Source organism: Chelonia mydas, chromosome 20, assembly GCF_015237465.2.
Source record: "Chelonia mydas isolate rCheMyd1 chromosome 20, rCheMyd1.pri.v2, whole genome shotgun sequence".
Lineage (NCBI taxonomy): Eukaryota > Metazoa > Chordata > Testudines > Cheloniidae > Chelonia > Chelonia mydas.
This window is the reverse complement of record NC_051260.2, coordinates 4,925,563-4,951,533: the sequence shown is the minus strand read 5'-3', so window position 1 is coordinate 4,951,533 and position 25,971 is coordinate 4,925,563. Positions and strand designations below refer to the sequence as shown.

General features: G+C 61.5%; 1 protein-coding gene across 1 annotated transcript; it reads left to right on the top strand.

The window, feature by feature from the left end:
• The first annotated feature begins 1,201 nt into the window (after positions 1-1,201).
• LOC119564328 (syntaxin-binding protein 2-like) lies at positions 1,202-20,052 on the top strand. Its single transcript, XM_043533114.1, is given in 19 exon segments — positions 1,202-1,415; positions 2,016-2,092; positions 3,065-3,143; positions 3,885-3,988; positions 5,162-5,310; positions 5,598-5,682; positions 9,675-9,805; positions 9,949-10,056; positions 11,029-11,086; positions 11,621-11,686; positions 12,389-12,469; positions 12,807-12,864; positions 12,867-12,943; position 13,466; positions 15,764-15,870; positions 16,383-16,472; positions 18,652-18,785; positions 19,192-19,349; positions 19,885-20,052. Coding segments are annotated over 19 exon segments (1,716 nt in total). The 5' UTR covers positions 1,202-1,342; the 3' UTR covers positions 19,965-20,052.
• The last annotated feature ends 5,919 nt before the right edge of the window (positions 20,053-25,971 follow it).

The following is a 25,971-nucleotide window of genomic DNA, read 5'->3' as shown; positions in this document are numbered from 1 at the left end:
CTGGGGATATGCTGTATCCATATATCGTGCTCCTCCCCCTCCAGCCTCTTGGGATTCATTAGGAACCTGAGGTTTTCCAGGCTGGATCAGATCCCTGCTGTCTAGCTCATCATCCGTCCCCAGCTAGGCTTGGGTATGTCTGCCTTCCCACTGCGCTGGATCAGACCCAGCTTGTCCAGCTAGCCCCATATCTCCCCCCCACACACACACCGGATCAGACCACTGGGCCCAGTCAGCCAGCCTGGGTGGGAGGAGGAGCAGGAGAGCGCCAAGCATGGGGGCAGTATGCACCATTGGGCAGGCAGGTTATTGAGCCCCCGGCATGGACTGGGCTGGGGGGTATGGAGCAGTGGGCTAGGCCGGTGCAGCAGAGCTTGCTCAGTGGCTGGATTTGGTGCAGCGGGATGCTGGACTGCACAGAGCAATGGGTTCATTCAGCACGGCAGGAAGGTGGTGGAGATGTTGGGCTGATGGCCTACAGGGCTTTCCTAGGGGAACACGGAACTAAATGTAAAGCATAATTTGTGCACAGTGCATCCATTCCTCACATTTCAAGATTTTGAGACTTTGGATATGAGCAGCTAAGGTTCTTATGAAGCACTTTCAGTTTCTCCTCTGTACACTGCATTCATTTTATTGATTTATTTTTTGTTTTTGCAGTTATATAAAAAAGCTTGAAATTGCTTATGGGGCTTTTTTAATAAAGCTATTTGCTAGCCCTAGACTTAGAGGCAAATTGTTAAACTGATTAATGGAAGTTGTATTCAGACTTCAGCTACTGTCTGAAGCTCTAGTTTTGTTAAAGTTCTGACATTCCATTAAATGTGTAATGTGAAAAAAAAACATGGAGACTCCCCTCATTCCATTTCTCTGTGCCCTGATCCTGGTTCTGTCCGAGGGCTGGGGAGCGGGTATCTGGTGGATCGGAGCAGGGGACTGGGAGCTAGGACTCCTGGGTTCTGTCCCCCTGCCTCTTGCACTCACCCTGTCACCTGGGCGAAGAGGCTGATCTCCTCCAGTCTAGGAGGATGGAACCATTCTGAATGGTCAGGTGTCCCAGGTTTGTCTCCTACATCTCGTACCAGCCACTCTGCTCAGAGCTGCTCTCCCTGTAGCTCCTCACGCAGTCCTTCGCACGGTCAGCTCAGCCAAGTGCAGTCTTGGTACCGGCCCTGCTGCTCTGCTGTGGAAGGGCTGGGCCAGGAGCCATCAGCTCTGCTGTTAGCAGTCGCTCTGCTCTCTTGGCTGTGCCGTGGATGATGATGGTGTGCGGCTGGGCTCAGGGCAGTGACTAGTTCATCCGAAGTGGAGCGCTCATCTCTCGCTACCCCAGGTGCTTATCATGGACCACCCCAGCACGCGCATCCTCTCATCGTGTTGCACGATGTCCGACATCGTGGACGAAGGCATCACACGTGAGTGGCCTCTCCCTCCCGTCTGCTCCCCCCGGCAGGGCTCCCCTCCCCCTTGGATACACCTCACAGTCGGGGAGTTGACTTGTCTACATTCACGTTTGCATCTAGTTTCCCTCCTTTGCAGCCCCCTAGACACCCTCCTTGCTGTTGGTACCTTCCCAGCCAGGTCGGGTTCCCTTAGCCCAGCGCTTTCAGCCCCTGGAGCCTCTTCACCGCTTTTCTCAGACTCCCGTTAACTCCTTGCTGCTCCTCCCCCATGCTGTGGGCAGGGTCCTGGCTGGGGAGGGGGAATGCTGGCTCCCTGCTCCAGGGTGGAGGAGCCCTGGGGTTGAGGGGCACAGAGCTGAGCCAGCACTCTAGCGGGGTGCCCCCAGCACAGTACAGAGGGACGTTCCCTCGCTGCTCCGTACTGTGGCAGCATCGCAGATCCACAGCTCCACATCAAAGCGGCTACTGCATTGTAGCCTGTGGAACGCCCCGGCCTGCTGCCAGCGAACATCGCTGTGCCCCTTGGCTTCTCCTCCCCCCATCCCGGTGGAGAGAGGCTGGGGCGGGTGGCTAGGACACACTGACCCGCGCCCAGTGTCTGCTCTCTCCTAGTTGTGGAAGATATTAACAAGTGCCGGGAGCCAATCCCCAGCCTGGAGGCCATCTACCTGCTCAGCCCAGTGGAGGAGGTAGGAGCTCGGGCCTGGGGCAGCTGGATGGGGAGCAGGGGAGACCCCGGGGCAGCTCCTAGTGCTGCCTGGAGGTGGCGCTGTCCGGGGGGATGCGCAGCACAACGTCAGGATGGGAATGGGGCCAGTCAGGGCTCCCCAGGAGGCTGCTTCCCCGGAGCTGGGCTTCGTGTTCTTTGCCACGTGAGGCACAGACTGTCCCCCAGACCTCTCCGACAGTGCAGTCCTGTGGGGGTTGGATGGGCAGGTGCAGCAGGCGGAGAGAGGCGACCTCAGCTGAGACTCAAAGCGAAGGAGACTCGCTGAGGCAGAGGCTCAGGAAGCAGGGGCTGTGGGGGAGGAGGCTCCTGAATCTGCAGCAGGGAGGTGAGTGGAGGGAGACCAGGGGCAGGGGGCCCTGACGGAGCAGGGTGAAGCCCAGAACCCGCAGGGGCTGCCCGCGGAGGGAGCACTGTAGGAGAGGACTGCGAGCTGGGGCCTGGGACTTGGGACAGGGCAGCCAGGTTCTCACCTGTCACAATGGCCGGTCGAGGAGTCCGAACAGCTTCCAAACACCCTGCCTGGCTAGCTGGAGTGGCGAAGCTGCAGGTGCCCAGCCTGGCGCCCGGGGAGGGAGAGGGCCCTGATGGCAGCTGCCTGGGATTGCTGCTCGGCCGGCTGTTCCCTGGGCACTGCTCAGAGCCCACTTAGTTCAGCAGCAAGGCCAATGCCAGGCCCCATCTGTGGCTGGGCACGGACACTCGTGTGCCAGCAAGAGATGTGGCTGGGCCCTGAGGATGTCCCGGGCACATGGGCACATGCCCTGCTCCAGGCGGGGAGGGAGCCCAGAGCCAGGGGGGTGAAAACCAGCCCACCTCCCGATGGCATCATGCTAGGCCCTGAGTCCCCAGGGGCTGGGCATGGGCTGGGCCCTTCGGGCAGCAGGGAGGGGCCTTGGCTGGTGCTGACAACCCCCCTCTTCCCCCTTTGCAGTCGGTGCAGGCTCTGATCAATGACTTCCAGGGCACCCCCACCTTCAACTACAAGGCAGCTCACGTCTTCTTCCTCAGCCGTGAGTATCAGGGGGTCGGGGGATCCCCCAGCTGGGAGCCTGGCCAGCGGCACACTGGAGCCTGGGGGTGGGAGGGGTCTCTCTCTGCCGGCAGGCCAGTGCGCAGCCCGCTGATTACGCTCTGCCCTCCTGCAGGGGGATGCAGCCCCAGCAGAGCAGACCGAACGACCCCACCTATCCCTTCCCCCTCTTCTCCCCCTGCCTCCAGCCAGCATGGCTCACAGACACCTGCAGGGTGTGCCCAGAAAGGTGGCCTCTGGCTACCATTCCCAGCATGCATTGCTCCATCAGTCCCAACTGGGGTGAGGAGATGGGACACCACCAGAATACCCAGTGTGTCAGGGTCAGATCTGCTTCTCCCCATTACAGCGGCAGGGGGAGCCCAAGTCCCCGTTCCTCTTTGTGCATCATCCTGAGTTGTACACTCCAGTCACTCAGCCCTGTGGGGGGGCTGAGGGCAGGGTGTGAGGCAGGGGCTGTGTAGGAGAGATTGTGGGGCCCCCCGCCCCGCCCCCGCTGCTGATGCTGCAGAAAGCGAGAACCCGGCATGACTCTGGTTCGGGGGGGCTGGACTCATCGTTGACTCCTGTGTGGCCCTGCTGGCTTGCCCAGGTTCCCCACAGGTGTGCAGCACTACTGCCCCTGCTGTGCCCATCCTGGCCCCGTCCGTGGGGGCTGGCGCTGTGCTGAGGGTCCTGAGCCCTGTGCCTGTCACTCCCACCCACTGCCTTTGCTTTGCAGCCTGTCCTGAGTCTCTGTTCAACGAGCTGAGGAAGTCACGGATCACCAAGGCCATCAAAACCCTCAAGGAGATCAACATGGCCTTCCTGCCCTACGAGAGCCAGGTGAGGGGTGGCCGGGCTTTGGAGGAGCAGGGCCGCGGGGTGGACGGTGACGTACGACACTCCACCCTTAGTGTTTCATGTGGCTCGGCGGGGGGAACCTTTCCCTTCTGGGGCCCTGGGTTTGACGCCAGCACAGGGCAGCAGGGACTAGCTGGCTGCTCACACCCTGTGAGACATGGAATCGCTGGCTTGCACCTGGTGGGGATGGTAGATGTATGGGGGAGGAGGGCCCTGCCTCCCTGGCTTTACCAGCTCTTACTGATGGTTTATACCAGGCCTTCAAGACAGCCCAGTACTCCACACACCTGCCCTTTGCCCAACTGCCCCATCCCCTCCCTGTGTCATCAGTGGATTTCCCCCCTCACGCCCCTGAGGGGCAGGGCTGTGTTGTCAGCCCCATTGCATTGATGGGGAAACTGAGGCACCGAGAGACATGAGCCTGGTCTACACACAAAAGCTTTGTTGGTATGGGTTTGTTACAGGGACATGAGAGAAAAAATCCCCCCTGTAACTGATGCAGCTGTGCTGGCAGAGCCCCTGGGTAGATGCCGTTATGCTGGCAAGGCAGTCCTTTAGCCACTGTAGCTGATTTCATCTGGGGTACCGGTGCCAGCTGTGCCAAGAGAAGCTTTGGCTGATATAAGCTGAGTGTCCATCAGGAGGCTTTGCTGGCTCACCCGTCCCGTTGTGCCAGCAAACCCTTTGTGGGCTGATACTGTTTTATTGGTGTCCAAGCATGTTTGCCCCAGTGGCTCGTTCTTTTCGGCCAGTGAAATAAGCGACAGCGGCAGACGCGCCTTGATGCCGGGTTTGCCCGTGGCTATGCTGGGGCTTTCGCCAGACTAGAAGCGTGGCCAAGCCCCCTCCCGCAACATTGACTTCTCCAGGGCAGAGACACACCCCTGAGGGCACCCGGGAGTCTGCAGCCACGTAAGGACCTGAACCTGGGGCATCTTCATCCCAGGCTGGTGCATGAATCTCTGGGCCACTATCCCTCTACCACAACAGGAGTGGCACTGGCAAAGGGATCTTTCCCTCACTAGGGGCTTGCTACATCTCCGCCAGGCTGGCCTGGTCCAACAGCGCATCTTAGGGGCGCGGTATGGGGCACAGCTGGCCTGACTGCCAGCAGTTGGCACCAGGGTCTGATCTCTGCTCTCCCCCGTCCCCCAGGTGTACTCCCTGGACAGGCCACAGACCTTCCACAACTGGTTCAGCCCCCACCGCTTTTTCGAAAAGAACAAGCAGATGGAGATGCTGGCAGAGCAGATTGCCACATTGTGTGAAAGCCTGGAGGAGTATCCAGCCATCCGCTACAGGAAGTGAGTGTGCCCAGAGGGAGAAGGGTACCCGGCCATCCTCTATAGGAAGTGAGTGTGCCCGAGGGGAGGGGTACCCAGCCATCTGCTTCAGGAAGTGAGTGTGCCAGGGGAAGGGGTACCCCGCTATCCCCTATAGGAAGTGACTGAGCCATGGGGAGGTACCCGGCCATCCTCTACAGGAAGTGAGTGTGCCCAGAGGGCGAGGGTACCTGGTCATCTCCTACAGGAAGTGCGTGTGCCCCAGGGGAGGAGCTGTTTATGACCCACAGGGTTTGTCTTTGCTGCAGGGACCATGAAGATAATTTCCACTTGGCGCACGCTGTGCTGGCCAAACTCAAGGAGTTCAAGGCATACGAGCCCAGCATGGGACAGGTGAGCAAGCTGTGCCGGCCACGCCCTCGCCATGGGACAGAGCCGCGGGGGAGGGGGAACACATGAGAAGTAAAAGGAAGGAGGAGTGATTTAGAACCTGCTCGGAGATCCTGGCGGGGGGAGGGTGGGGGTCTAGACCCCCTTGGAGATCCTGAGGGGTTGGCAGAACAATAGCATTTCCTCTGTGGCTGGACTAATGGCCCCAGCCCTTCTCTAACACTGGCTGTGGGCAGATCTCAAAGCGCTCTACAAAGGCCAGTGTCCTCATCCCCTCTGAACAGATGGGGAAACTGAGGCACCGAGTGGGGAAGTGTGTGCCCAGCACAATCTCTCTGTTTATAAACAGGGCAGTTCGGTCACCACTTCGCACATAGAGCCTCTTCCACACCTGGACACTCCTGTCTGTGTGTGCTCCTACACCCATCACCATGGTATCGGAACCTCACTAATGAATTCAGCCTCCCAGGGGAGGCAGGGTGGGCTGTGTTACAGATGGGAAACTGAGGCATGCAGGGAGTCTGTCAGAGCAGGAATAGAACCCAGCTCTCCCCAGCCTTAGCCACAAGTCAGCCCTGGCCTGTGGGCTTCCCCCAGCTCCTGCCATCCCCATCCCACGCCCAGCAGAGGGGAGCTGCAAACCCACCCTGCCCTGGATTCTTACACGGGAAACCCAGTGGCTCCTGTCCCCCTAGGAGAAGCAAAGTGATGTAAAATCCAAGGCCTGCCCAGATCTCTCCCTCCTGTTGCCTCTGCTCTTGCTTCCAGCCTTCGCTGCTGGCAGACTGTGCACCTGTGACCAACTGGGAATGTCTGTAATATCTTTTATGAATCCAGTGCGTGCCTCAGTTTCCCCTATATATTTCATGGCTTCTCTGGTGGGGGGTGGAGAGGAAGGACTCTCAGGGAAGGTAAGAGTCATGGGGGGGAGGAGGGTGTCACCTCCCTGTCTTGGTGAAATGAAGAGAATCCAACCCAGATCAGCCTGGGGGCCAGAAAGACCGTGCCGGCTCCAATGGCTCCTGGCTGGATGCTCCCAGCAGGGAATTGGAGCAGAGCCCCCAGCTCGAGAACACAGGGTTGGGAAGGTTTGAGCTGGGGGATAAGTGGGGGAAGCTGGGAGCTCTCGCCTGAGAACTGACCAAGATCAGGCCGAGGCCTGGTCTACATGAGGCAATTGGGTCGGTGCAACTGCGTCGCTCGGGGGTATGGGAAAGGCGGCGTCACTGAAGCGGAGTAGCTGAAGTGGTTTACATGTAGACAGGCCCTGAGCGAGAGACCCGGAGCTGAAAACAGGTTTCTCTGCAGCTCGGCCGGGCTCTGGGCTGACCAGAACGGCCTCTTGCTTTAACCTTCAGTGGGCTGGGCTGCCCGGGCTGGGGTCCAGGTGCCTAAGAAACCCGACTGTTCTGACAACGCTGGGTGAGTGGCCCTGTCACCCGGGCTGAGGAGCGTCGGGCCCTGCGGAGTGGACGGGTCTCTACCAGGATCTGTCTCAGCTGGACTCGCTGGGCGGGGCTCACGGGGTGAAGCCTAGCGGTTCAGTCTCAGGTGGTGGGGAGGCCATGTGGCCTGTCCGGGAGGAAGAGAGAAACCTGTTGGGGTCTGGCACAGCAAAGGGTTTCCTCCCAGAGACTTCCACAGCTGGGGCCCTGGCACCAACCCTGTGGATCCATGACCGCACCATTCCTCTCTACTTTCCCATCCACCGAGGCAGTGTTGCCTAGTGGATAGACCCCTGGACTGGGACGGGAGACCCGGGTTCCATTCCCAGCTGGGTGACCTTGGGCAAGTCACCTCCCCTATTTGTGCCTCAGTTTCCCCATCTGTAAAATGGGGATAATGATACCAGTCTCGGTCAGGGGGGCCCCCCCTCTGGGATAGCTGGCTGCCATGGCACAGACGCTCTGTAACTCACAGCTGGCAGCACAGGCCTGCCTCCAGAGCGGAGTCTGGCACACACCTGGCTGCCAAAACCATCTACACAGGGAAGGGCTTGACAGCATGCTTGTTAACCACCGGAGCTACTTGCTGCAGCAGAGCTGGCTCCAGCCTGCAGCCCCAGTCTGATCTGGGCTATTCTCAGGAGCTGACGGCTGCTCTCAGGAGGGCAAAATCCTGCTCTGTGCACACCCTGCTGCTGTTACTCCCGTGAGTCCCCCCAGGGATATTCCTGAGGCTCTTGCCAAGCCTCCCTGTCACGGGTGTAAGCACTATCCCCATGTTACACGGGGGAAACTGAGGCATGGAGCAGCGTGCCAGGAGTAGGTGGCAGAGGCAGGAATAGGAGACAGGAGTCCTGTCTGCCCAGCCCCCTTCAATAGAATCCAGACAGCATGCCCACTGCAGGGCAGGGAGTGCTGACTCAAGTCCCTGCTCTCAATGCAATGCTGGCTCCATGCAGCACAATCCTGGCTGGCCAGTCCAATGTGCCCCTGCCTTGCCAGCTGGTGCAGAAAGAACCCCAGGGTCTCTTGTAGCATGGCCTCTAGCAGTCAGATCTCCAAAGCCACCCAGCCCGCAGTCCCAGTGCACTGTGGCCTTGTCTGCACTAGTCCCTCTTGCCTTGATGTTTCCCAGCTGGCAGCCCTGAGGGGTTGCTGGGACAGGCAGTGCTGTGGCACCCACCAGTGCACTAACCACCCCTCTGCTCTGGGCAGGATGGGGTGACCCGGTGGTTACGCCAGCCCCCATCTGCACTCAGGGATCCCTCCAGCAGAGCCGAACTGGCAAAGGTGTGAGCAGAGTCCCGTGGGAGGTGGGGGTGGGGGCTGGGCATAGCAACCCATCCAGGCTGGGTAGGGCTGGAGAGGAATGAAGGCGCCAGCTCTGGGTTCATGTCCCTGCTCTGCCACAGACTCCCTGTGTGACCTTGGGTGAGTCACCCAGCCCCTCTGGGCCTCCATCCCCCTCTGCAATAGGGTGACAGCCCTGCCCAGCCCCACGTGCATGGGGGGGCAGGATGCAGCAATGATAGTGCTACAGTGGTGGGGGCCAGATACTCCTCCAAGAGAGGCGCTCCCCCGTCAGCCTCAACCCATTTACTCAGAGGCTGTGGAGACCTGCCAGGCGGGTGGGTGGTGGCTGATCCGACGTTCTGCTCCCGAGCATGGCTAAAAATCGGGCCACGTACTGAGGTCGGACAGTTGGGGAAGCGTCAGGGGCTGTATGTCCCCCCGCCCCCAACTGTCTGTGCTACCCAGCGAAGAGCAGACACAGCCCCTTGCCGAGGTGCTCCTGGGTGGGCTTGGGTTCCACTGGGGCTGCTGGAGCCGGTTTCAGAGCCGTCTGCCATGAGAGCGCAGGGCTGGTCTCCTATCGCCACCTGCTGTGCAAAGAGGGCAGTGCATGCTGATCAGGCAGGGAGCGAGGGCTGGGCCAGCCTCCCCATGATGTGGGTCTGAGATGCTGACCATTTGAGTGGTCTCTGTCCAACTGGATGCTGGGGGGCCACCCAGGCTGGGAGTGGGGAGCTAGAGCCTCAGATGGGGTCCCAGCTCAGATGCAAGGTGGGGCATAGGGATAACGTCCCATTGTCCCCCTCTGGGACCTTGTATCAAAGAGTCTCTGGGCCTGGTGTTGGTTCATGATAGACTAGCCAGGCCCTTCTGGTGTAGTTCCCCCCCTCCCTACGCAGCATATGGGGCAGGGGGCAGTCGGGGGGCTGCCTTGTAAGGGGCATGCTCCCGTTGGTGGAGAGGCACGAGCAGAGAACGTGCTTGGGGGAGGGGGGCATTACTATTTGCACGAGGGGCAGGTAGCCCGTCCCTGCAGGGTGGGGAGCTCCCCCTGCTAGTCAGGGTAGGACCCCAGGGCACGTCCCAGCTAGCTTTGGGGGTGTCTCTTGGCTTCCCCCTGGGGTTGGGGCTGGGCCACAGAGAGGGCGGGTGGTGAAGTTTCAGGCCACCAGGGCCCATTGGATTGTGCCATGTAAGCCAGGCCAGGAACCCTCCGCCAGAGCAGGGGGTGACGGGTTTCTCTCTCCTTTGCCCCAGGGCCCCGACAAAGCCCGTTCTCAGCTGCTGATCGTGGACCGGAGCTTCGACCTGGTGTCCCCACTGCTGCACGAGCTCACCTACCAGGCCATGGCCTACGACCTGCTCAGCATCGAGAAAGACACCTACAAGTAGGGCCTGGCTGCCAGCAGGGGGCGCCCCGCATCCCTCCTCAGGCGGGCTGGGGGGGATGTGACCCAGGCACCTGCACTGCTCCGCAGCCCCCACACTGGGGGGAGGGGTGCCACAATCTGACCTTGTCTCCCCCCTGCAGGTACAAGACGACGGGCATCAGCGACTCGCAGGAGAAAGAGGCGCTGCTGGACGAAGACGATGAACTCTGGGTGCAGCTACGCCACATGCACATCGCTGACGTCTCCAAGTGAGCGCACTCAGCCCTGCCCCCTGACACACCCCTCCATGCCCCGCCCATCCACCGGACATGCCCCTCAGTGCCCCACCCAGGGCCGGGACCCATCCACCCCCGGACACACCACTCCGTGCCCCACCAAATGCCAGGACACCCCCAGACACACCCCTCCGTGCCCTGCCTAGTGCCGGGACTCGCTACCCCCCACTTTGGCACAGCCCTCCCCTCCCCGCCCATTGCCAGGACCTCCCCCCTCAGACACACCTCTCCCACCCAGTGCCAGGACAGCCCACCCCGTTGACACACCCCTCCCCCTCTTTTCCAGTGACAGGACTTCCCCCATCCTCCCCTTCAGATACACCCCTCCCCACCCTGGGGCCCCCTCAGACACACCCCTCCCCTTTCCTTCTCACCGAGTGCTGGAACCCCACTCCCCCTTGGATACACTCCTCTCCCACCCAGTGCAGGGACACCCCCCCCACAACACACCCCTCTCCTGCTCAGTGCCAGGACTCCCCCTCGCCCTCCCACCCAGTGCTGGGACTTGTCCCTCAGACATGCTCCCCTCTGAGTGCTGAGACCCCCTGGACCCAGCCCCTCTCCTCAAATGACCTCTGAGCCCTCCCTTCCAGAGCCACTGTCCACATCTCCTTCCGGGGATCCCCCTGGACACTGTCTTTCCCCAAGCCCAGGGTCTCCCCATGCACCTCACAGCTCCCTTGAGTGAGTCCCTCACCGACCTCCTGCTGGGCCTGCCACTGCCCCCAGACCCCCCCAGCAGGGCGCCAGGAGCCCCCTGAGGTGCACTGAACTCTGCCTTGGGGTAACTTAGGAAGAGGGGGTCCCCCCGCCCGTCTCAGGCTCTTGAGGCAGAGAACCCTGGTGCCCGTGGGGTGGGGGCTCCATCCCCTGTAGCATAGGACATGGCACCCCCTACCTCAAAGGCAGTGCCTGGATCCGTCCTGACCCCTCTCCCTGCTGCAGGAAGGTGACGGAGCTGCTGCGCACCTTCTGTGAGAGCAAGAGGCTGACCACGGACAAGGTGCGGCGGGAGTTGGGGGGAGCGATTGGGAGTCCGGGATGGGGGGACCCATCCCACTGCCACTGATGGGGAGGAGAAGCTATCCTGCTGCCCCAGGAGGGGTTGGCGGGGGCGGGGGCTGTCCCATTGCTCTCAGGGTTTGCCTGTAAAGGGCTAAGAGGTGTATATGGAGTCCCCTGCCCCCCAGCCAGAGCTCTGGAGCTCCCCACAGTGGGGGAGGGCAGAGGCCCATGGGGTGGGGTCAGACAGCAGGATCGGGACTGCGCAGGGAAAGCTGCAGGGAGCCAACGCTGGCATCTCCCCGGCACGCTGCCACTGTACACCTTGAGGGGCGCTCGGGTTGCGGGGCTCCTGTCTCATTCCAGCTGGCCTGGGAAGGGCAGGTCTAACCTAAGCCGCAGCCACGCGTGGCCTGAGTGACCCGCCCTGGCACAAGTGGCTGGGCTGCTGCGGCTGTCCCCAGGCGAGGCCTCTGCCCTGCAGGGGGCTCCATGTGCTGGGAGGGGCTGGGATCTCACCACCGCTTCCCTCCAGGCCAACATCGAGGACCTGTCCCAGATCCTGAAGAAGATGCCCCAGTACCACAAAGAGCTGAACAAGGTAACGGGGCTGGGGCTGTTAGTGGGCGGGGGGCAGGGCATTCATTGGGGCTGATGGGAGGGGCAGGGTGCTCTGTGGGGCTGGTGAGGGACAGTAGGGACTCTCCTGGGGGGCAGGGCACTCTGGGGTACTCCGCTTTACTGCCTGATGAGAACTGCTGACCTGTCCGGTCGGGCAGAACCATTTTCCCCCCAGGTGCTGTGTGGCACCATGGGCAGCAGCCTGCCTGTCAGTGCCCAGAGCTGCCACGTTTGCCCCACCAAGGGCAGCCCTTGGGTAACGCCCGTGCCCTGCTGCTGCAGCTCTCGGGAGAGGGCCTTGGTGGGCTTCCAAACCAGCCCATTGGAGCCACTCCTGGTGCCACTGGACCATGTGCCAACAGAAAGCTCCTGGCCACTGGCACAGGTACCCCGACACCTGCTGGTCTCTAAGCCCCCAACCTTGTGGTGACTAACAGAAAAGCCATGGGCTGTTTTGGAAGCTGCTCCCTCGTCCTGATCCTCCCCTGCCGCTGCCCCGCTCCATCCCAGAGGTGGCTGCACATCAGTGCTGGGCAAAACTATCCCTATATACTCAGCTTCTACAGCCGATTGGGGCTGCCGCTCTGGCTGAGGGGCCCTCCTTGTGGGTTGGGGGGTTCAGGTGCTCTGGACCAGCCGGTGATGCAGTAAACTCCCCCCGTGCCCCGGTCTCTCCCCGCAGTACTCCACGCACCTGAACCTGGCCGAGCACTGCATGCGGCACTTCAAAGGGACGGTGGAGAAGCTGTGCAGTGTGGAGCAGGTGGGTCTGTGGGCAGAGCCTGGCTTGGGGGCAGAGTCTGGCTCATGGTCTCAGCCTGGAGAGAGGGGTCTCAGACCCGCAGGTTCGCTGGAGCCAGGGCCAGCCCCCCCATGCAGCACCGGGGATGCAGAAGGGGGACATGGGGCTCGGGTTACTACCTGGGGGCCCGTTGCTCACCCCAGAGGGAGCTGACCCCAGGGAGGAGGGGGCCCTGGCACGGGATAGGTGAGCTGTGGGTCATGGGGCCCTCACATCTCCCATCCTGCTGCGGAGGCAGGAGGAAGCAGAGTGGCCTGACCTGGGCCTTGTGTGTGCGCCCCCTTCCCCCCGCCCCCAGGACCTGGCTATGGGGACGGATGTGGACGGGAAGAAGATCAAGGACCCAATGAAGATCATCTGCCTGTCCTGCTGGACCCCAGCGTGCAGGCCTACGACAAGATCCGCATCATCCTGATCTACGTTTTCCTGAAGAATGTTAACCCCACAGGCCTGCAGGGGGAGCACTGCGGGGCCTGCTGCTGCAGGCAGTGCTCCTGGAGGTGGGGCCCAGGCCTGTGGGGCTGGTGGGGAATAGCACTGCTCAGACTGGCAAGCCCTCCTGCTATGCAGGGCGCCTCCCGGCCAGCCGCTTCCCAGGGCCTGTGTCCAGCCTGGCTCTATAGCCCTGTCTCCCCTCTGCCCGCCTCTCGGTGCCTGTGTAAGCAGTGTCAGGATGAGCTCCACCCTGACATCTGGTGGTGAGGTGTGGCAAGTTGTGGGAAAAAAAACTTCAGGGGCCGATCTCATTTGCATAGGCACACCCACCCCGCCTAGACTGAGGCCATAGCTGCCCAAATGGTCACTTCGGCTGCTGTGGGATCCCCAGTGTCTCTGTTATTGGGGCAGGAAGAATAAATTGTTATTACCCTGATTATGGGAACTGTGCTTGGAACTGTACTTGGCCTTTTGCTATGATGGAGGGACGCACCATCAACTAAGTAGCACTCGCTAGGCAAGGGTCATGGGTTCCAAAACTGTGTCAAGGGAGAGAGACTTGAGAGAGGTATTAGTACCTGGTGGTGTGGGCTCCTTTGTGAGGGCCTGAAGCACCAATTGCACCTCTGTCTCTCTCCACTGTGGAATGTCAGAGCTAATTTTGGGTCTATTAAGAGTCTTGCTACAGGTACTGTGCTGCATTCACTTTGGCCTTATGGTGCACCAGCACTAAGGCCCCCACTACTATGAGCTGAAATCACTGAGCACTGTGTCAAGTAGTGGGGAGCCGGAAGATCTAGAGTGCAGTGGTGCTGTTCGTGAGACGGCGAGCTGTGCAGAGCAGAGCCGATCGTGAAACAGCGGTGTGTTTGTGAGACAGCGAGCTGAGCAGAGCTGTTTGTGAGACGGCGAGCTGTGCAGAGCAGAGCCGATCGTGGTGGAGCGGAGCCGTTTGTGAAACAGCGGTGTGTTTGTGAGACAGCGAGCTGTGCAGAGCTGAGCAGAGCTGTTTGTGAGACAGCGAGCTGTGCAGAGCAGAGCTGGTCGTGAAACAACAGTGTGTTCGTGAGACGGCGAGCTGAGCAGAGCTGTTCGTGAGATGGCGAGCTGTGCAGAGCGGAGCCGTTCGTGGTGGAGCAGAGCCGTTCGTGAGACAGCGTAGCAGAGCAGAGCCCTGTGGGGCAGCCAGCTTCAGGACACATAAGGTGCCCCTTACCCCTTTCCCCCACACACAGGCACATTTTAGCCAGACTGGGGAGTAACACTATGCAGATGAACTTTTGAACTCTGGGGCTGGACTTTTTGGACTTTGGGTGATTTGTGGATTGCTGGACTCAAGAGACATTTGGGTGCTGGGACTCAAGAACCCGAGGGAAAGGGGCATGCCCCAATTTGCTTGGGGTGGTTTTTTTTTTGCTCATGGGTTGTGTTATGAATCCTGTTGGTGGTGTTTCCCCAACATAATGCCACATTGTTTCTCTCTGTTATTAAAAGGCTTTTTGCTACACTCAGACTCTGTGCTTGCGAGAGGGGAAGTATTGCCTCTTGGAGGCGCCCAGCGGGGGTGGTATATATTTGTCCCAGGTCACTGGGTGGGGGCTCGAGCCGGTTTGCATTGTGTTATTGGAATGGATCCCCTAGATATTGAACCCGGCCCTTGTTGCTGCCAACTCTGATGGGCAGAAGGGTTACACTTGCAAGCCTGCCAGTGCGCTGCACCCATGCTCTGCACTGCCCCCTGGGGTCGGATCTGGTGGCCTTTGCTCCCTGCTGCTGCCTTCCGAGCAGTGTCCGCCCTCCATGCTCCCCCAAGCCCATTCTGTGCAGGGAGGGGGGATGGAGAGACACACACCTGGAGCAGTCCCCTGGCCCGTTCTCTGCAGGGAGGGGGGACATCCCTCCCTTCCTGCAGGCTGGTCAGATACCATGTTCTGTCTCTGAGCCTCCTGCGACCAGTCCCCTGCCCACCCCTTGTGTCATCCCTGTACCAGCTCCCTGCTTCTTGCTGCATCCAGCCCCTTCCCCAAACTCACCAGGGCCTGGGGAACATCCCTGACCCTGACACTTGGCACAGTCCCTCTTCCCCCATTCAGGTTCCTGCCCCATGCTAGGCTCGGTGGGGCAGGCACCCTGCTCCAGGGCTCTTCCTGTAACCCTGCTCAGGCACTGCCCCTGTGCCCATTGCTCAGGCCAGGGTGCCCTCATGCGGCTCCTCTGGCTGCCTGGCTGCCCAGTTTCCTGGCCAGGGGGGCACTGTGGAGTTGCCAGGCCTCCCCAGTCTGCACTAAGCAGCAGTAAATGGTTTGGGAGGGCGGGCGGGGGGGGCACGTTGCCCTCCTTCCAGCTCAAGGCCTCACAGCCTTTAAGAGCCAGGCCTCGGCTCTGACACTGCACCTGACTGGCCGCAGAAGGGGGAGCCCAGATCAGGGGGACGGGGACTCCCATTGCACTGCCAGGGGGAACTAGAGAGACCCCTGACCCCAGCGCCCGAGAGAACCTGTTGAGGGAGGAGCAGTAAGAACCTAATTCGATCATTAACTGTGTGGGGTTCAGTGGGTTAGAGCGGATGGTGCTGGGAGCCAGGACTCCTGGGTTCTATCCTCAGCTCTGGGAGGGCAGTGGGGTCTAGTGGGTTAGAGGGGGGCTGGGAGCCAGGGTTTACCCCCAGCTGGGGGTTTACCCCCAGCTCTGAGAGTGGTGGGAAGAGCAGGATCTCAGGATTTGATCAGGGAACTAGGACTCCTGGGGCCAAGGACTCATGTGCCTGGGCTGTGGGTGCGTCCCAGGGGTGCTAGCGCTGACCTGTCTCTCCCCGTGCAGGTGTGGACAAGGAGAACCTCACCAAGCTGATCCAGCATGCCAACATCCAGCAGCAGAGAGACATCATCCACAACATGCAGTTCCTAGGCATCTCTCTCACGCCTGGGGTAAGGGATTGGGGCCAGGGGCCAGCAGCTGAACCCATGCCAGGGGGCAGATCTGTGCTGCACAGGGGAGCCCAGGCCATCCTGGAGGTGCCCCCCTATGGCAGTGACCTACTCCCAGCACAGAGGTGGCCTCTGTCCCTGTACAGTGGGGTGATGCCCTCCCCATATGAGGGTGACCCCCGAGTTACTCCCCATCTGGGGTGACTTCTTCTGCCCCGGCAGAGGATACTGGGAGTCAGGACCTCAGATCGCCAGCGAGCTGGAGCTGGTGACCACTGCTTGGGGTGGCCATGCGGCGAATGGGGGGAAGCAGCTCTGTTCTCCCATCAGTCTCTCTCTCCCTCTCTCTCTCTCTCTCTCTCGCTCAGTGATCCATTCTGTTCTTTTCTCTGCCTCTCCCCTGCCAGCCTGGCTGGCGCGACTCAGGTAGGCCGCGCTCTCCCTGTCTGCACCTGTTCCCACCCCGCACCTCCTCCCTGCTGCCTCTCACCCCCTCTCCCTTCCTCCCCCAGAGCGGGCAGCTGCGACCGGAGAGGAAGGTGCGGCTGGAGTCCAGCTACCAGCTCTCCCGCTGGACCCCCATGCTCAAGGACATCATGGAGGTACCGGGCCATCTGCTTCCTGGCCTTGGGGGTGGGGTCGCAACTGGCAGGCTGGGCCCAAGGGGGAGGGGTTGGTTTGGGGTCAACCATGTGTAGAGCCCTGCATATCTGCGCACCATTTCTGCGGATAGTGGATCGGCTGCAGATACAGCCGTGCAGGGCTCTACTCCCCAGCAGCACCTGGCCCGTGGTGTCCGGCTCAGGCAGCCTGGGGGATGCAGCGCACTCGGGGCCGCTGGCCCGCAGCCAGTGGCTGGGCGACAGGTCAGAGTCGGGGCTGTCCAGTACCCACTCGCTCCGCCGCGCTGCTTCCTGTCCAGCAGCTCGAGCAGCACCAGTGTCCCCACCAGCTCCTGGGCAGCAGGATTTGGGATTGGAGTGGGTGGGGCCCCGGCGCCCCACCCCTCCACCCCACTGTGATGCAACATGCTCTGCTGCTGCTGTGTACTGTCGCTCGTGACCCCCCAGGAGCGGCACGTGATGAGACACCCCTTCCCCCAAGCCCCCACCCCCTCCACACTGCCCCTTCTCCTCGAGACCCCGCCCCCTCCACGCTGCCCCTTCTCCTCGAGACCCCGCCCCCTCCACGCTGCCCCTTCCCCCAGCCCCCAACCCCTCCACACTGCCCCTTCCCTGCAAGACCCCTTCCCCACCCTCGCTAGCTGCTGCCGGTGAGGATGCGGATACAGGTAAAAGGCGGCTTGTGGATCGCGGGCTGATGCACATCCACACTTTTGTATCTGCGCAGGGCTCTAGCCATGTGAGGGGCTCATCAGAGAGTCCTCTCCTGCTGCCGTCCTTAGGGGTCTTAAATCATAGACATGAGTGCAGGGGAGTTGTCTTACCCGGTGCTGAGATGTTGCCACCTCCTGGGTGGGCCATGGGCGGTTTATACAGCGGTCCCTCACCGTGGCTGAATTCTTCCTAAGGAATGGCAGGCAGCTCTTAACAGCCGCCCAGCAGCGCTGCCCGAGAGTCTAGGGCAGGAGGTGATCAGTGTGTGGGGCTGGAAGTGCAGGGGATCCAGGCAGCGCACTCATGACTGGCACTGGAATCTGAATGGCTGGCAGGGTCCTTGGTCTAACCTCCAGTGAGGAGCAGCTGTTTGACGCTCATCTAAAGGATGAACTCCTGCAGCACAGTACTGGTCACGCCCCCTGCAGACCCCCCGCCCGCTCCCTGCAGTACAGCGCCCCCTAGCGCCACACTAGGGTTATAGAGCACCCTCTGCTGACTCACTCGCACCCCCCAGCACCCAGTAGCTTTTCCTTAGAGGTCTCCTATCCAAGCACTGCCTGGGCCCAAACCTGCTTAGCTTGTGAGAGGTGACATGGTCACTCCATCCCCTAACCCTTGCTGGGGGCTGAGCCCCTCATCGCCCTGTCCTGTGGGGCACTCTGCAAGGGGGTGGGGGGGGCACACTTAGTTGCCTTCAACCTACTGGCTTGGGGCTCCTCCAGGCCAAGAATTAACCCCCTGACCGGAGCTCCTGTCCCTGGCAGATCACAGGTGGGAGGCTCCCAGGCCCCTCTTCCAGCGTCGTGATGGTTCCTCCTGTGGGATTTTGGGGCAGGCAGTTGCGGTAGCCTCAATCCCATGCCTAATCCAATCGGGGTGCCCCCTCTTTGCGCCAGCCACAACTTGGCAGGCCTTAAGCTTCCCTGTACAAGTCAATGCAGCAGACTAATGTAAAAGCCCCTATTATGTAGCATTAGGATGTATCATATCCTGGGCCTCCTGCGTGCCTGGGACACACCTCATGGAGCAAGAGGCAGGGCCTGGATCTGCCCGCAGCAGGAAAGGGGCACTGAGGGCAGCCCCCTGCCTTCCCTCCCCCACCCCCCAAATGAGGGGCCCTGGATCTGGCTGCAGGAGGTCTCCGCCCTCCTCATAACGGTGGATGGGTGGGGAGTTCACAGCAGGGCACTGAGCAGCTGAGGGGGATGTGGGGAGATGGGGGGGCATCACTGGAGGAGTCAGCGTGTTCTTTGCTGGCTCCCCATGCCCCACCCTGGAAAGGGGGCCCCAGGCTGCTCCCCCCAGGGACTGTCAATCATTCAGTGAGGAGCCGTCCCAGCCCCTCCACCCCAATGGGGCCTGGCTTGGCCACCAGATCCGAGGTTCCTGCTGCTTGGCCCCTGCTGATCTGTCCTCCCTCCACCCCCCCACCCCCTGCCAGGACATCATTGAGGACAAACTGGACAAGAATCTGTGGCCCTTTGTGTCGGACCCGGTCCCCACCACCAGCTCCCAGGCTACTGTCCCCTTCGTGTCGGACCCGGTCCCTACCACCAGCTCCCAGGCTGCTGTCAGGTAAGGCTGAGCCTGGCTGGGCTGTGGGTGGCAGAGCCCTGACACACACACCCCAGGATGTAGGAGCCTCTGTGCCTGGCAGTGTGTGGCCAGGAGCCTGCCCTCTACGGGGGAGGGGATGTCCAAGAGCCTGGAGCCCTGGACCCCTCTTACCATGTACCCCGCGCCCCAGCAGTCCCTCAACACACGAGGGCCCAGGATAGAGGAAAGGGACTGGCCGAGCTTTAGACAGCACCCCCAGCCCAGTGCAGGTGCCACCCTCCCCTATTCCCTCTTGCCTGCTTTGGGACTCCTGTCCCACTCCCTTGGGCAGGGCCTGCCTCCCAGCCTCCTCCAGGCCCTGCCCTTCCATCTGGCATTCCCTCAGCGAGCCCCTGGTATCCACACTGCCCCTCTCTCCCCCCAGCGCCCGCTTTGGGCATTGGCACAAGAACAAGCCAGCGGCCGAGTACCGGACGGGCCCGCGCCTCATCATTTACGTGCTGGGTGGGCTGTCCATGTCTGAGATGCGCTGCGCCTACGAAGTGACCCCGGCCACCAAGGGCAAGTGGGAGGTGGTGATCGGTGAGTGGGGCGAGTCCTGGGGGGAAGGGTGGCTGGAATGCCCAGGTCAGGGAGAGTTGGGACCCCCTGGGAGGGGGAGACCCTAGAACTGCCTGCCCAGCACCCACAGGGCTCCCAAGCTACCTTCTGTCCTCCACACCCGGGGGCCTGGGAACAGATGTGCTTGCCCCACATGGCCTGTACCTAGCCGCCTGATCTCCTGGCCTCTGGCTCCCCAGGCCTCTCATTGTCCAGGGACCATGTGTGGGGGCCCAGTCAGACACCCCCAGTAACTCCCATAGGGATATGGCTCACCCCCTGCACACACCCCTCGAAGACCCAAGGGTGAGGAACACTGTCAGCACGTGGATTCTTGCCTGGCTGTGCAGGGTACAGCGGCACGAGGGGTGCGGTGCCAGGCCACGGGGGGTAGGAGACAGTCCCTCCCCCCCTGCACTAGAGCAGGGTCCAGCTGCAAGGATGGGGGTGATGGTGATGCCAGCCACATACCTGCCCCACTGTGCCCACCGCTGCCAACCACCTCTCTCTCCCCCAGGTTCCAGTCACATCCTGACCCCCAAGCGCTCCCTGGATGACATCCAAACCCTCAACCAGCTGGACCCCGAGGAGGCCTAGAAGCAGCCCCCTCCCCCCAGAGACTCTGCCCCCCACAGCTTGCTGCCCCCAGCTCCACCTGCTCTTCTCAACAAGGCACCTTCCCCCCACTCCTGGCTGCGGTGTCAGTTCTTGGGCGGGGGGAGGACTCCCAGGCTGCTTGGCTGTTCGGGCAGGGGGCAGGCCAGGCTTCCTCCCTCTGGCACAGCCTCTAGGGCTGTTACCCTTTGTGCCCCGTGGCCACCCTGCCCCCGATGGGGTAGGGGGAGAGTCAGGCTCCATTATCTACCAGCTTCAGCCATTCCTACCTCCCCTGCCTGGGACCCAAACCACAGCCCCTCTCCCTCCCCCTCTTGTCACCCCTCTGCCAGTGATGGGGGGCACACAGAGGCTGCTACCAGCATCTGGCTTTGGGGGGGGGATGTAACCCAGCCACTGAGCCCCAGGCTGTGTCTGTCCAGTCTGCAAAGGGTTAAAGAGAACCCCCCCTTCTGCCCCCATATCATCTCCATTCACCGCCTTGGGGTGCTGGCCCAGTCCTGGCTCCCTGCACCCCTCCCATCACAGCCTGGCACCCTGGCCTCTTGGCCCTGTCCCCCGAAGGCGGGAGGGGTCCTAGCAGGAGTTGCAGTCAGAGTGCCCAAGTAAGTGGGGGTGGAGCCAGGACTGCGTAGGAGGCGCGTCCAGGGTTGGTCAGCAGCAGGTAGGGTGACCAGATGTCCCGATTTTATAGGGACAGTCCTGATATTTGGAGCTTTTTCTTATATAGACTCTTATTACGCCCCACCCCTTGTCCCAATTTTTCACACTTGCTGTCTGGTCACCCTAGCAGCAGGGCAGAGCGGGCTCGCCACCCCGATGGGCCTGGATCAAATGCCCCTGCCCAGTGGCAGACACCTCCCCACTGCCTTTCCCTGGGTATCAGAGCCACGCCCTGGGCACCTGGAGCCCCAGCTCCATCTGAGGCAGCTAGCTCCAGCCCCCTTGGGTCTGATCAAGCCCTGAGTCAAGCCTCACCCCCTGAATCCCATGGGCCCTAGAGATCCTCTCCCTCTTGCCCGCCAGCAGGGCTGTGCTGGGGCAAGCGCTGGCAGGAGTGATCCCAGGTAAAGGCAGTGACCTCCTTTACCGGGAGTGACCTCCGGGGGGGTGGGGGGCTCAGGGGGAGAGTTTGTTTGTTCGCAGCTCTGAGCCCCCCCCCCCACCCCACCCATTATCACAAAGTCAGTGCTGGCCCTGCCCCCGGCTACTGCCCTGCTGGGCGTGTGCCTGGGCCAATGAAGTGCATTGCCAAAGGCTGGCCGAGGTCTCTGCTGCTGTTCACAGGTGGGGGAAGGGAGGGCACAGGGCGGGGCGGGTGGCTGAGGGCCCAGGGAGCGGGATCTCCCCAACTCCCCCTCCGGCCCTGCTGCAGGTCCCAGGTGTCCTGGCTCCGAGTCACCAGGCCAGCGCTGCCTCCCCGCACCTGGGAGCAGGGTGGGGCAGTGGCTGCTCCTTTCACTGCTAGACTAGGGCCTGGGGGCAGCTCTGCTCTGGCCTGTGGTCGCCCCCTGCTGGTGCAGTGCTGGCTCACCCAGCCGTGCCCCAGAATCTACACACTTCCCCGTGGCCCCCTGCCCCTACTGCCTTGTTCTGCCTCTGGTCCGTGTGCCAGAGGGACCAGGAGGGAGCCTCAGGAGTCCCCACAAGCCAGCTATGGGGTCCCCATCAAGTGTGGGGTTGGGGCAGGCACTGAGCGAGCACCAGGGCCCAGCCCCCAGGCTGGCCCCCACAGGGAACCACACCCACCCAGCCCCTGCCCCTTCCAGAATCAGCGCTGGAACCCAGCCCTCTGCGTCCCAGTCCCTGCTCTAACCACTAGCCCCTGCTTCCCGCTCAGATGCGGGACAGAACACCTGCCTCCTTGGTCCCCCTCTAGGGCCTGGCCTTTGCCCCAACCCCCACCTCCTCCATCCTCCTGTGCCTAGAGCTGCCCCAGGGTCCCGCCACCCTGGCTGCTGCTGGCCCCCAGTCCATGGGGCCCTGTTCCTGCTCTGGCACCTGCATTGTGTGAGCAGCTGTGTAGGCTCGTCCTGCCAGCCAGGCCAGGCCTCCCCTCTGCACCCTCTAGCCTGTGCCAACAGCTGGGGGTGCAGTGGCAGTGTCCCCAACCCCCCCCCTCGTTGGAGGGTGAAAGGAGACAAGGAGGGGCTGTGAGAGAGCCCCATTCTCCTACCCATCCCGCACCCTGCTCCCCCGGCTCAGCTCGGAGACTCGTCCTGCCTCTGTAGTCACTGGGCATGGGGGTTAGCGCCATCAGCAACCCCACCCCCCACCAGCTGGAGACAGTGAGAGACCAGTGCCAGGTCAAGAACCTGCCCCAGATCCCGGAGGAGTATGGGGGATCAGGGCCAAGACCAGGGGTGACCGTGGTGGGGGATCAGACCCATCACTCATGAGGGTTAGGGGTTGTCTAACTTCTCCTCTCAACCTGCTCGCAGGCTGTGACCTCTCCTGCCCTCTCCCAGCCCATCCCCTGCTCCCTTGGTGCTCAGGGGGCACTCAGCTAGCCGCACAGGGTCGCGCACCCCATGAGGTGGGAGGGAGGCTTCAGGCCTGTGAGCTGTGCTGGGCCAAGGACCAAACCCACCTTACCCAGGTCCTGGGAGATTTTCGTGATGCACAGAGTCACTGCTCTGGTTGCCTGTGACCCCTCCCCCCCTGACCTGCACTGTCCCAGCCAGGCCAGTGCGGCGGGGGTGGGGGGAGAGCAGCACAGCTATTGCAGGCAGTTGGGGAGGGCGGGGGGCTGGAGGGCACTGACTTGGCCATGCAGCCATGGGTTGGGGCCTGGGCTGAGCCAGGTATGGCACAGGGATGGCCTGGCTGGGTGCGCCCTGTTTGTGATCATCTGGGCCTGGCCTAGGCCACGTTAGGCTAGCACCCCTTCAAGCCCAGTGCCCCTGGCTGGTTCACGGGAGGGCAGGCAGCTGCTTCCCAGCCCAGCTGGGGGCTGCCCTGGGTGGGAGACAGGCAGAGGGAGAAAATGCAGCACGAGGGGACCAGCCAGGTCAGGCACTCTCAGCCTATGCGCTCCCTGCAGCCCAGACTCTGCATTGCACCCCTCCTGTGCCCCTACCCATCTCGCCCTGCCATGGCTTCCCAGCACCTGCCAGCCTCAGAGTGCCCCAGGCTTGGCAAAAGACAATCCCAGCCCCCCAGGGGGCTTGGAAAATGCCCAGCAGCACCCATGTAACACAAAACCTCAATAACAGACACCCAGAGCAGGAGTGACTCACATGGATTTGGGAGCAGAGCTGGGCATGGAACCCAGGAGTCCTGCCTCCCAGCCCCTGATCTAACCCCTAGACCCTACTCCCCTCCCAGAGCTCAGCACAGAACCCAGGAGTCTTGCCTCCCAGCCCCCCCCTGCTCTGCCCATCCTTCTCTCCCCTCATACTCCTGCTAATAATTGCACACGCAGCCTGCTGGGGAATGTGCCCTGGAGCAGGTCAGTCCCTTAGAGCCCAGCAGGCCCTGTTTCCCCTGCCCCCTGGGCCAACTCCTCTCTCCCTGCTGGGCAAACGAGCATTGCCAGCACTGTGTGCCTGCTGTGGACGGGGTGAGAGACCCTGGCACCTCGGATCTGCTCGGGCCCAGCCCCAATCTGCTCAGCTGCGGAGCTTTCCATCCCTGATCCCCGTGGGGAATTATCAGCCGCAATTAACAGCCATTTGGATAATTGCTGCGTGGCTGCCAGGCAGGTGGGCGGCGGATTGGGGGCGCGGAATTAAAATGCTCCAGCAGAGACACCTGCCCAACTGTGGGCTCGCCAGCTCCCACCATGGCTGTCCTTACAGCTGGGCTGCCACTGGGGCTCCGTGTGCACCCCAGGCCTGCACCTTGAGCAAGGGGGACCCCAGCCACACACGCTGTACCCCTCAGCCTGCCCCCAGAAGCATGAGGGGGGTGCAGGCCTGAGACAGCCGGCCATGGTCCTGGTTGGTGCTAGGCGGGAGGGTGGGTCCAGCAGACAGGCCCAGCCCCTCTGCCCTGGCTCTGCCATGCTCTGCCCCAGGCCCTGGTGAGGGCAGCTGGAGAGGGCTGCATGCATCAGCCCATGCAGTGGGCCTGGGGGAGCTGATCACTGTGCTGGTTCCAGCCCTGGGGGCTGGTGGGAATGGGGTGCCAAGATGCCCCTGTCTCCCAGTGCCAGCTGTGCCAGGGCCCCCAAGACCTTTGGGCCTGGATTGGGGGGATCATGACTAGGGCGGAGCTGGGACCCAGGGACAGGTGAAGCTGCACCAGGCTTGCAGAAGAGCTCATCCTGCAGAGACCTGCATGCAGACCCTGCTGGAGGGAGATTATTTGGGGCAGAGCAGGGTGACTTGTGGGGCTTACAGCAGGGCTGGGGGGAGGCAGTGGGGGTAGCAGGGAGGGGGAGAGGTTTACAGTAACTGCAAGCTGTATACAGTGCATGGGTGGAGGGGCCAGGGGGTGATTTGAGGTGGGGCAGTGGAAGGCAGGAGGTGCGGGTGGGTGATACCCCCATGCAGCGGCAGTGCCCCCTGTAGGCAGCACGGGTGCATCCAATGGGCCCTAGAGAAAATATTGTCTAAAGATCGGAGTTCACCAAACCCAGGCTGAGCCAGCCCTGCCCCCAACCTGCCCATCCCTTGTGGGTATGGACTGCAGCCCCGTGCCCCCTGCCCTGGGCCTGGCCATGCTGGGGGCTGAGCGATCCCAGAATGATGCCCATCGCACACCCCTTCTCCCGGGCAGGGACCCAGCATCTCGTCCCCCAGCCCTCCCCAGAGTCGGCCTCCAACCTCCAGGGCTGGGCGGGGGGTGGGGAAGGCGACCGGCCTGAGCCAAGTTCACAATTATGCAACCAGCCCATGTGATGCTGCTTATCATCTTACCGCACAGTCCAAAGCCGGCTCACCCGCCACTTTCGTGGCATTTCGTTGCCTGAAATTAAATCTCATTTCCTAATTACTGGGTGGGCTCCAGCTGCTGGGCTGGGCTGGGCTTTAAGAAGGGGGCAGCGTAGTGCGATCAGCATCAGTCACAGAGACAGCCTGTTGGAGAGAACCCCCCAAAGCCCGAGACCCCCTCACCACAGCCAGCCCCCCAGGCTGCATCTAACGAGGCCCACTCACCTCCCTCTGCCCTGCAGGAAACTCAGCCTGGCTGGTTCCTACAGGACCTATCCAGCCCAGTATCCCCTCTCCCTGCTGTGAGCAAACGTCAGGCCCTGCCCACTTGCACGTTCCCAGAATCTGGCGAGCCCAGCGCTGATCATGCAGAAACGCGTAGTCCTGGACAGTGCTCGGCACAAAGGACTCACACAAACACATTCCAGAAGCGTGGTACAAAAACCACAATATCAAGAATGGCACAAAAACATTCCCCAAGGATAACAGGAACACACTGAGCCCTCCTAAAAGATAAGGTCAAATAGCAACATAATAAATAAAAATGTTTTAATCAAACCAACATGTACAAAAAAGTGGACAATAACTAGCCAGGTCAGAGGGCAGTATCTAAGTCAGAGGGGCAGCTTGTTTGTATCAGGGTATCTCTGAGAGAATGTGTTGGTCCAGCCAAGGGGGAAATGGAAAGTCCTGCCATTCACTGAGCTGCATCCATTGTCACAGGCATACATGTCTTAGTATCCTCGTAGAGTCTGCCAGGTGCTATTACCATGCCTTGTCAACAATAAACCTGGCCGGGTGCCTTCGTCCCTTAACGGATCTTGTGGTCATTGGGCAGTTCACTCAAGGTCTGCTGTGCTGGCTGTCTGCGCAGAGCTGGGGCAGCACACAGGGAGAACACACACACACAGTGAAATATCTAACAACAGAGGCAATCAGTAAGGATGTTTCGCAATGGCTCGTTTGGTTTCAATGGGCAGGCCCAGCACTTTACACTAATTCATGCTTCTCCCCTGTTGGGGGAGTTACACAGGCCATGGCTACACTACAAAATCAAATCACCCTGCATGCAGCCGCCACAGTAGTTACAGCACTTGTGTGTGTGTACACCT